At 36.1% G+C, this 11,710-nt stretch overlaps 1 protein-coding gene across 6 annotated transcripts in view; it reads right to left on the reverse strand.

Moving 5' to 3' along the window:
* The window catches only part of ARHGEF12 (Rho guanine nucleotide exchange factor 12), a 231,353-nt gene that overhangs the window by 70,279 nt on the left and 149,364 nt on the right, over positions 1–11,710 (reverse strand). For all 6 annotated transcript variants that reach the window (XM_019663597.1, XM_019663594.1, XM_019663593.1 and 3 more), the window contains 7 exons: positions 6,140–6,182; positions 5,733–5,838; positions 5,164–5,301; positions 4,645–4,677; positions 4,209–4,323; positions 3,395–3,500; positions 1,819–2,031 (listed from right to left, as the gene is read on the reverse strand). In XM_019663597.1, coding sequence (XP_019519142.1) covers positions 1,819–2,031; positions 3,395–3,500; positions 4,209–4,323; positions 4,645–4,677; positions 5,164–5,301; positions 5,733–5,838; positions 6,140–6,182 — 754 coding nt within the window. The remainder of the gene's footprint in view (positions 1–1,818; positions 2,032–3,394; positions 3,501–4,208; positions 4,324–4,644; positions 4,678–5,163; positions 5,302–5,732; positions 5,839–6,139; positions 6,183–11,710) is intronic.

Raw genomic sequence — 11,710 nt, forward strand, 5'->3', positions numbered from 1 at the left:
CATATGAGGTCTGACAATTAGGTTCGCGAACTCATCCTAGAAAAAGTGCTACATACCTCATTGCTAATTATCACTATGGTCACCTTCGAAATACTCCCCTTGGGAAGCTATGCACCAATACCAGCGCCTAGTCCACCCTTCAAAGCAATTTTGGAACTCTTTTTCTAGAATGGCCATCAGAGCTGTCGTCGGATTACCCTTGATGTACTGAATGTCATCAAAATGTCTTCCTTTCAATATTTCCTTCATCTTCTGGTAAAGAAAGAAGTCATTGGGGGCCAGATCAGGTGAGTAGGGAGAGTGTTCCAATGCAGTTATTTGTTTACTGTCTAAAAACTCCCTCACAGACAGTGCCGTGTGAGCTGGTGCACTGTCGTGATGCAAGAGCCATGAATTACTGGCGAAAAGTTCAGGCTGTTTTCATCTAACTTTTCATGCAGACTTTTCAGCACTTCCAAATAGTAAACTTGGTTAACTGTCTGTCCACTTGGCACAAATTCATAATGAATAATCCCTCGGACATCAAAAAGGTTAGCAACATCGTTTGACTCTTGATTTTGGGCTGAAAGAACTTTTTTGGTCATGGAGAATTGGCTGACTTCCATTGTACACTTTGACACTTTGTTTCAGGGTCATATTGGTACACCCGTGTTTCATCACCAGGGAGAACACTGCCCAAAACATTGTCTTGCCTCTCCAAAAGGTCTTGGCAAACTTCGTCTCTCCTTTGCTTTTGTTCATCGGTGAGCTCCTTCGGGAACATTTTTGCACACACCTTTCCCATGCCAAGATTTTCCTAATTGTTTCTCTATCGATGTTTACTTGGTCTGCTATGCTTCTCACAGTCAGCCGACGATTTTGACACACAACTCAACAAATGTCTGCATTGTTTTCATCAGTTCTGCTTGTTACTGGCCGCCCTGACTTCTCTTCATCAGTGATGCGTTCTCTCCCCTCAGAAATCGTTTAGTCCATTTGTACATTGCCATTTTCTTCATGTCATTATCCCCATAAACTTGGACTAACACATCCCTGATTTCACTTCCACTCTTGCCAAGTTTAACAAGAAATTTAATGTTTGTTTGTTGCTCTAATTCAAGCTCAGACATTCTCGCAACAGCACACAAAAACACACAACAATAAGGCACTCAGTAAGACATTCCCACACGTCGACACAAACACAGCTGTGAGATACTGATATACCAAGGTTATGAAACCTTACCGAGCTGTTTGTACAATGCTGCCAACGTAAGTGCACAGTGACAAGTTTGCGAACTTAACTGTCATATCTCATATGCTCTGCATCTCATCTCCTCTCTCCTCAAAACTTTGTTCTATTTGTTGTAGTTAATTTCCTGCAATTTGAAGAACCTCTCCTTCACAACTGGTTTCCCCTTAGCATCTAAAAACCATTTCTAGTATCTCTCATTTTTAAAGTTTTCTTTAGAATCCAAACTACTGACTAGTCCCCTCAATACTCCCTTTACATTTCCTTTATTAGACTTAGCACAATTTGAATTTGTAAGAGTGTGTAACTATCTTTCCATGACACTAAGTGCATGGGGCAAGAATCTATGTATAATTATTGTATGCTAACATCTGGTATGAAGCTAATGCCAAACAGAAAGCTCAGTGTTTCTGAATGGATGAGAACTTAAAGTTACCGTTCAGCATAGATTTGTCACTAGTGGTAGAAAATCAAAATGTTAAAACTAAATTTAACTGGGATTCAGTCTTGATTATAATAATCTGCTGTGCTGTTTCTTAGTGTGATTGTTTTAAAAACTTGCTACATAGTTAAGTTGAACTACAGCTCACCCATATCATTCTCTTTTCCTCCTTCCTGGGAAAGAGTGGCCCCTGAAACTGTAGAGGACATGGGATTGGCTGCCAGGTATCCAATGTCTGCTCCTTCACTTGCTAACCCACTCTGGCGCAACTTAGCAGAGTCCTGGGGTTCAGGACTCACAGATGAGGGTGTGGGTAAGTGCTTAGGGTGGCGCTGTTTCTGAAGTTCCATGGCTCTGCCAACTGAACAGAAAGAAATGGTCAACAATTTGTGTTGCAAAACAGCTAAAAAAAAGATAATGTAAAGGATCTGCAAAAATGTCTGAAACATGGTGGGCCCTAGAAAAATTTAAGATTGATTATTGATTAGAGTGAGGAAAAAAGAAAAAGGAAAGGAAAGAGAAGATAGAAAGAAAAATGAAACAGAAAGGAGGGAGAAAGGCAGACGAAGGTGGAGGAGAAAAGAAGATAAAGGAGGGAGATGGTGGAAGATGAGGGAGAGAGAAAGGAGTAAAGGAAGATGAATCATGAGAAAAGGAGATGAGGAGAGCAATGGCAGGTGGGGAAAGAGGGAATGCTAAAACAAAGATACATACGGAGCTATATTCATTTATAAGAGTGAAAAAGAAGCCTTTTAGCTCTGCGAGCTCTTAGAATCTTCTCACTTCTCCCTAGCACTCACAACTTCATCATCACAATATGCCTCAGAGACCACTCAGACTAATTCCTATCCTGCTCATTATCCCTATTCACATCAGTCACCACAAGAAGTTAAAAATTCTCAGGTCATTATCCCCCATAGCACTGTACTTCCTCACACAGCTTTGTATATCACTAATCCTAAAATTCTTCCTTCCTTAATTCTAAAAATTCTTTTTCTGTATTCCTTAGAACTCATGGTCAGCATCTGTGAAATGCTACATCTCCTCAACTTCTCTAAAAATTTCCTTCATCTTCTCAGTGTTTCTCAACAAAGGCACTAATGGCATTTGAGGGAGAATTCCTCATTGTGTAGGACATTCAGCATCACTATATCACAACACCATCCCCATTCCAACTATGCCAATATATTTGAATGTAGTACTGCCTGAGTTGTGGGCCACTAGATGAGCTAGCTTCTTCCCCATAGTACCATCATCCCTATTTCTCCCGCAGCCTTCTCTAGTGGGCTGATCTCTCTCTATTAGGCCTTAGGGTGGAGGGAGATGAGGAAACAAAGAACAGAGGTGAAGAAATGTAGAATTATGGAAAGAGTAAGTGATATATGTATAAAGAGATTAAACAAAGTATGGTGAAGAGATCCATGAACACTTTTTTTTTTTAACAATCAAACTTGAATGCAAACAAAATCAGAATAGGTAAATAAATTATGTTATGGATAACTGATGGACTGCTCTACTGCCATTAAAGAGGATGTTTAAGACAATTATGTAGCCACAAGGGGAATTTAGTTTAGAAATATAATTGAATGAAAGCAAGGCACATTGGAAGTTCAGTGGAATCATGTCTAGAACACCTTTCTCCAGTAATTCATTTTAGATAAATGAGCCTCTAATGAAAGGCGGCATGGAATGGTAGGAATGCAGCATTTCAAACTTCAACATACTTGCACTGTTGTCATGACGGCTTGGCCTCCTTGGGGGTCCCAAGATGCTGGGGAATCCTCTTCGCTTCCCTTTTTCTTCGCCTTCCCTATCTTTCTTCATACTTTGCTGGAGTAGAATTACAATCGAAGAGATAAGAGATACATAACATAGATTTCTTTTGTTGCTTTCAAACATAGAAATGCAATTCTAATGGTCATTTGAAAGAAACTGGCTAAATGTAAATGAAAGACACACACACACACACACACACACACACACACACACACACAGTGCTCGTTAGAAGTTAGCAGATAGGACTAAGTACACACCAAACTCAAGATACCTTTTCAAAGATATCAACTTTAGAGTTTGATAATTTTGGAAAATAAAAAGCTAGTTTTATAACAAACAACTCATTTATCCCATGAACAAATTTTTACTAAGCTCATAATGTGTGAAGGCATTATGCTAAAAGCTGGGAATACAATGATGGAGATTTTTGCCCTCATAGAGCTTTATGATCTAACAAAAATTAAACAAAAACACAATGACAAACTGTGACAGGTACCATAAAAGAAAAGGATAAGGCCACAACACAGTTGGGAGTAGCCCTCTGTGTAAATCATTTTCACTTTTCGTATTGTCTAATAATTAGTTCAAATATCTGGATTTCTCACTAGATTTTGAGTTCCTTGAGAACAGGGACCGTATCTTATACCTATTAGACTGTCCAGCACTAATTTGCTGAAAAGGTAAATACTAAGAAGGAAAGCACTGCAATCAAATGTAAAGAAGTACAGAAACCTGAACATACTATTATTATTCTAGTCTTACCTTGATTTTTGGAAGGAATCCAATCCGACCCCGCTTGTGTTCCAAATTTCGAGGTTCTTTTACTTTTACCCCCAAATGCTTCATGTACATGAAAATAACATACTGTATTGTTGAACTGGAGGAGAAAGGATTAAGTAAAATAAGACTTCTGAAACAGGAAAGTGGGTAGAATAAAGTTGGCAAATCACTTCCAAAACCTCAGTGATGGAATTCTTAGAATTCATTCATCAAATAAAAAATAAGGAGTTATCTATTCATTACAAACAGAAAAGGATTCTAGTCGAGACACTAGACTATTAGTCAAATAAACCATAAGCCACAAGAGGGAGACAGCCTAAATTTTTTAAGTTAAAGTAAATAAAACATAATTTAGGACTGATAAGAGAAAAAGTAGTTTCTTTTTTTCTTAGAATTCTAGGGAAAAAAGTTATATTACCTCTTATCTTCTTCTACAGCCTGAGCAGTCATCCTAAATATAAAAACATTTAAAAACAAAATATTAAAGTTTAATAAAAGAGTTGCTATTAAACTCATGTACCTGAAACAATAAAATAGGGCCGAATGCTTTGGGACCCACCTAAATCTCTGTCACATGGAATAAAATTCCAAAAAATCTCTTATTCCCAAAGAAACTACATGTTTTTTACACTCATGTCATCAACTACAAATGTTTTATAGCTAGAAAAATTTCCAAAGCCTATGAATTGAAACCAATAAAAAGTATTCAATATGTTTTTGATCAGTTACAAATTTTGTAGTTACTCATTTTACCAATATCCAGAAAAAGAAACTCAAGAACTTTATTTAAAATGAAACAGCACAAATAAACAATCCGTTTCTCAAGTATTATGACAAAATAACTGCTTCCACATACACAATTTGTTCAGACCGTACTTTCAGCATAATTAGCATCTCAGTAGAGGACGACATTTATACATATACTCCTATTACTTACAACACTTCTTCAATTTTGGCAACAATCTGTTCTGCACATGCCCGTTCCTTCTCCAAAGTTACCCGGTCCTTGTCTCGCTCTACATCAAGTTTAGTCAGTTCACTTTCAGCCAAGGTCAGCCCCATGCTCCGTTTCTGCCTAAAGGGAAAAGGAGAAATTTTCTGAGACAGCCTAGAGAAAAACTATCTCCCTTTGGAGATGTTTCATCAGAGTTTCCATAGCTATGAGTTTCTAGCAACAGACAAAATGTCCCAGTTTTCTATTTTGGGGCCTATGTCACCTAGGACACCAGTGGAAAAAAATTCTAGAAGCAAGCACTCAACAGAACACATATCCTGAAGGAACATACTTAGTACATAGTGCTGAGCTCAAATCCTGAAGTCATATGGAATAGGAACTATGAACTCTCAGTACCACTCCAACATTTTGACTCTAGGTGTTCACTATGTTTTAATAACAGTGATAAAAACCATATGATAAGCCAAGGATTTAATGTGTAATCTTTTCCTACCGAAAAAGAAAATTAATTCAGAATAACTATAACAGCTTTTATCTATCACCAAGTTTACCGAAAATCTTCCAAGTGCCTCTGAACTTCTGGGTGGACTCTTTCTTGCATGGTTTGAACATAGTGGCGATGCAGATCTTCAGGAATAAGCTCAGGCCTTCTTTTCTCTGCAAAAAGAAAAGGGAAGGGATTACTTGATCTAGAGGTATAGTCTATGCATTATAACTGGCAACATACCAATGCTATTTGGTGCAGTTATCTTGGAGCAAGACAAAGAGGTTCTTCAATTCAATTCATGTATTTCATCTCAGAATTCAGGTTTCATTTACCCTTAAATGTATTATAGACTCTCTGTTGCAATTCAGATGATCTACTAGTCACCATGTGACAGATAAAACCTTTAGAAATGAGCTGAAATACATATTTACAAAGATCGAATTCTCCAGGATATTGGTACTCCAAACTTACCGAGATCTACTGATATTTCATCAGGAACAGAAACTTTCAGGTGCTAAAACAAAAATGCAAACAAAAATTGAGATAGCACTAAGGAATTTTCAAGATGTATATGAGTACTTATATAAAGTAAAGAGATAGAACTTGGATACCTATTTTTATAAGCATATTCATGTATAAGCTCATTTACTGGGTTCCACCCATCCAAATTTCACAGCTCTGGAATGTTCTATTGTTTAAACTTGAAAATAAGCTCTTTTCCTGAAGATCATACAACAAGAAAATATCTACAATCATTTTACTAGATAATTAAATGCTTTTGTGCTTTACTTATTCCTGTTGGCTTTGGCTTTCTAGAATCATTGGTTAATATAAATCAGTTATACATTATTTGAATCAATATAGGTAAAACCTATAATCATCATATGAAACATTTACTCATATATAACAATGATTTTTATTTGCTGTATTTGAGATACTCCCACTACAGACCATGATATTTCCAGTCACTTTCCTGTGTAAAGTTAAAGAGCCCTCACAATAGTCACACTCCTAATGAGAAGGTACTGGATGTCGATGCAGAAGGGTTACAGTCTTAAACCTCCAATAGCCATCTGTAGCGCTTACTACTGAACTAACTTCTGTGACTGTCATAAATTAGTTCCTCTTAGTTAGGATTTTCCCCATAATAATTGCAGTTTCTGGTTCCACTACCAGATAGTTGTGTTTTCCTTCCCATCAATTTGGGAAATGTCTTTAAAAATAGCTATTTTTTATGTTTACAGGAAATATCTTAACCTCTTCATACTTACTTTGTATAGTGTACTTGCTTAAGTCATATATTTCCAGAATTTAAACAATTCCTGTAAGATCTGAGATTTTATATTTGAAAATAAATTACTGCTAAAAATTGAGATCTCTAATATTCATTTGAAGAATAGGAAATGGATTTCAAAGCTAACTGAAGTAGCTACACTGTAGCTCAAATCAACTTTCCTAAAAGTATTTCTAGCACAGATGCAAACAAGTAAATAAACATTCAGTTCTGTATGTGGGTATTTATATGAAATAAGTATCACCTGTGGCACAAGAATAATTGGGAAATTAATTAGGGTTCTTACACTTTAATGTTGATAAGCTTATACAGATCAGTAGCAAAACATAAAGTTTTAACTTAGCATGGGGCTCTCTTAAGAAATGTGAAACTCAAACACACTTTACCATAATGTTATTTCTTCATGGAAGCGAATAATTTAACAAACACATAATGTGTAATATTTTAAACAATGGCAGTAAAATCAGAACCATAACTAATTCATTACATAAATTTCTGAATGACCACTCTGTGCCAGGTTCTATTCAGTGTTGGGGAAACAGCAGTGAAAAGACAAAATAAAAATGTCTGCCCCGATGAAGCTTACATTCAGGGTAGCAGAGTAGGAATACAGACAAACAAAATAAACAAATAAAAGTTCTATGGACAAAAATAACAGGAAAAGTGACAAAGTGAAGGGGATTAAATTTTAAAAAGGTTGGTCAAGAAAGGCTGCATTAAGAAAGTAACTGTATTGAGCAATGTGTAGATGTGTAGGCAACTTTGTAAAGGAATACAAAGAAAATGGGGCAAGAGCAAGAAGTAGAGTGAAAATGTTTGTGTGTGTTTGCTCTAAGCTAGGAGAACTAACAATGTTTGCACGCTAATATGATTGATTCAAAAGGAAAAAAAACTGATGATGCAGGAGAGAAGGAGGATACTTTCTTGAATAACGTTTTTAAGTAAGTATAAGGAAACAATATACACGGTATGAGAGAGGTAGGTGATGTTATCTGGTACAAATTCTTTTCTGTATACAACTTTAAATAAGAAACAGCAAGGTCATCAGATGAAAAAGGATAGGAGAGGAAGTGATGGAGGTTTTAGGAGACAGAGGTATGAAACAGTCATCTAAGAGAACTACAAATATGAATGGACTAGACACATGAAGTATGATTATCCGGGAAGGATTAAGGGCTAACTCTTATTTACCCTATAGCAAGGCTAATAATAAAACTCTTAGATTAAAACCCTTAAGATTTCTATTGGGAAAATAAAACTCTATTATCATTTACTATCATTTATGTAAGATCTTTTCCACCACCTTTTAAACTTGTACCTCCAAACTTCAAAGACGCCAATAAGAATTCAATTATGCAAGTATTATCCTTTGGATTTAATACATAAATGTATATCATTTGCATTCTTTTTATTCCCTCATCCTAATTATACACATGTATAAACCCAAATATACATATATATTCCTTAAAACCTATTGTTAGAATTCATATGCCTACAACTAATACAGAAATGATAAAAATACAGAATTCAGGATAAAACAGGTAATAAGAGACAAAAATGGACATTTCATAATGATAAAGGAGACAATACAACCAGAAGACATAACAGTGATCAATATTTATGCCCCAATCAGAGAGCACTGAAATATACAAAGAAACTACTAATAGAATTAAAGGGAGAAATTGACCAAAACACAATTATAGTAGGGGACCTAAATACATCATTGACAGCTATGGATAGACCATCCAAACAAAAAATAAATAAAGAAATATCAGCCCTAAATGACACATTAGATGAAATGGACATAATTGACATTTATAGAGCACTTCATTCTAACATCAGACTATACATTCTTTTATAGTGTACATGGAACATTCTCAAGGGTAGACCATATATTGGGAAATAAAACCAGCCTCAGCAAATTTAAGAAGACTGAAATCATATCAAGTATATATATTCTCTGATCACAGGCTTTCAAATTGGACATCAACTGCAAAAAGAAAGCAGGAAAAACACCAAATATGTGGAGATTAAATAACATACTTTTAAAGAATGACTGGGTCAAAGAAGAAATAAGGGGAGAGATCAAAAGATACATAGAGGGGGTGGCCAGTTAGCTCAGTTGGTTAGAGCGTGGTGCTGATAACACCAAGGTTGCTGGTTCAATCCCCACATGGGCCACTGTGAACTTCGCCCATCCTTAAAAAAAAAAAATACACAGAAACAAATGAGAATGAAAATATATCCTACCAAAATTATTGGGATGCAGTGAAAGCAGTTTTAAGAGGGAAATTTATATCATTGCAGGCCTATCTCAAGAAAGAAGAAAAATCCCAGATAAACAACCTCATATTACACCTTAAAGAACTAGAAAAAGAAGAACAAATAAAACCCAGATTCAGCAGAAGGAAGGAAATAATAAAAATCTGAGAAGAACTAAATCAAATACAAAACAAAAAGAACAAAGAAAAAACTAATGCAACAACGAGCTGGTTCATTGAAAAGATTATAAAATTGACAAACCCTTGGCTAGAATCACTAAGATAAAAAGAGAAAAGCTACAAATAATCAAAATCAGAAATGAAACAGGGAAAGTTACCACAGATGCCACAGAAATACAAAGGATCATCCAAGAATACTAAAAAGACTACATGCCACCAAATTCAATAACCTAGAAGAAAGTTCTAGAAACATATAGCCTTCCTAGACTGAATCACGAAGCACTGGAAAATCTAAATAGACTGATAAATAGTAAGGAAATTGAATCGGCCATCCAAAACCTTACCAAAAGCAAAAGTCCAGGACCAGATGACTTCACTAGTGAATTCTACCAAACATCCAAAGAGGATCTAATACCTGTCCTACTCAAACTCTTCAGAAAACTGAAGCCAACATAATCCTGAAACCAAAACCTGGTAAGGATAACACACAAAAAGAAAACTACAGATCAATCTCTCTGATAAATATAGGTGCAAAAATCCTGAACAAAATTCTAGCAAATCAAATACAATGCATTAAAAAGATTATAAATCATGACCAAGCGGGGTTCATCTCAGAGGCACAAAGATGGTTCAACATACACAAATTGATCAATGAGATACACCACATAAACAAAAAAAGGAAAAATCATTCTATCAATAGATGCAGAAAAAGCATTTGACGAGATCCAACACCCGTTTATGATTAAAACACTTAATAAAATGGATATAGAAGGAAAATACCTTAACATAATAAAGGCCATTTATAACAAACATTCAGCTAATATAATTAATGGTGAAAAACTGAAGTCCTGGACAGCCAAATGGTTCAGTTCGTTAAGAGCTCGCTTGGGAGCACCAGCTCTGAGCAGCAGGGCCGTAGTTCGGATCCCACATTAAGGGCCAGTGACGCTGCACCCTCTACAGGTAAGATGATGAACAACAGCTCGACCTGGAGCTGGGCTGCTGTAGGCTGCAGTGGGCTGCCATGAGCTACATGAGTGGTTGGCAGCAGGTGTGAGCAGCTGGCAGCCGGCGAGAGCTGCTGTGAGCCGCAGTGAGCAGCCGACCAATGACCAGCGACCGATTGCCTCAACCGGGAAGAGCACAATGATCATATCAACATGGGCCAGTGAAGCAACGTCCTCCACAACTAGACTGAAGAACAAAACCCAATTTGTCTAGCTGTCTGTTCCCGTTCCTCGATTCCCCAACGCTGTCCCCCTCCCGCAATTCCCCAATAAAATCTTTAAAAAAACAAACAAACTGAAGTCCTTCGGTCTACGTTCAGGAACAAGACAAAGCTGTCTGCTATCACCACTGCTTTTCAACATAGTATTGGAAATCCTAGCCAGAGCAATCAGGCAAGAGAAAGAAATAAAAGGCATCCAAATTGGAAATGAAGGTAAATTTTCACATTTTTCAGATGACATGATGCTATATACAGAATACCCTCAAGACTCCACCAAAAAGCTATTAGAACAATAAACAAATACAGTAAAGGTACCAGCTACAAAATCAACATACAAAAGTCCACTGCATTCCTATATACTAACAATAAAATCTCAGAGAAAGTAATAAAAAAAACCCAATTCCTTTTGCTATTGCAATAAAGAATAAAATACCTAGAAATAAACTTAACCAAGGATGTGAAAGACCTTATACACTGAAAACTGTAAGACATTTTAAAAAGAAACTGAAGAAGACACAAAGAAATGGAAAGACATTCTAAGCTCATGGATTGAAAGAATCAACATAGTTAAAATGGCCATATTATCCAAAGCAATATACAGATTTAATGCAATCCCCATCAAAATCCCAATGGCATTCTTTTAAAGGAATAGAACAAAAAAATCATCAGATTTGTATGGAACCACAAAAGACCCCAAATAGCCAAAGCAATCCTAAGAAAAAAGAACAATGCTGGAGGTTATCACACTCCCAGACTCAGCCTGTACTATAGGGTAACAATAATCAAACAGTATGGTATTTGATGTTGGGTAGCATGATACTTCCCACTTTGTTCTTATTTCTCAAGATTGCCGTGGCTATTTGGGGTCTTTTATGGTTCCATATAAATTTTAGGATTATAGGTTCTATTTCTGAGAATAATGTCCTTGGTAGTTTGATAGAAATTGCATTGAATCTATATATTGCCTTGGGTGGTATTGACATTTTAACTATATTAATTCTTCCTATCTATGAACATGGTATGTATTTCCATTTATTTGTATCTTCTTTGATTTCTCTCTTCAGTGTCTTATAATTTTC

This window comes from Hipposideros armiger, unplaced genomic scaffold (assembly GCF_001890085.2).
Source record: "Hipposideros armiger isolate ML-2016 unplaced genomic scaffold, ASM189008v1 scaffold_396, whole genome shotgun sequence".
In the NCBI taxonomy this organism is placed as follows: Eukaryota; Metazoa; Chordata; class Mammalia; order Chiroptera; family Hipposideridae; genus Hipposideros; species Hipposideros armiger.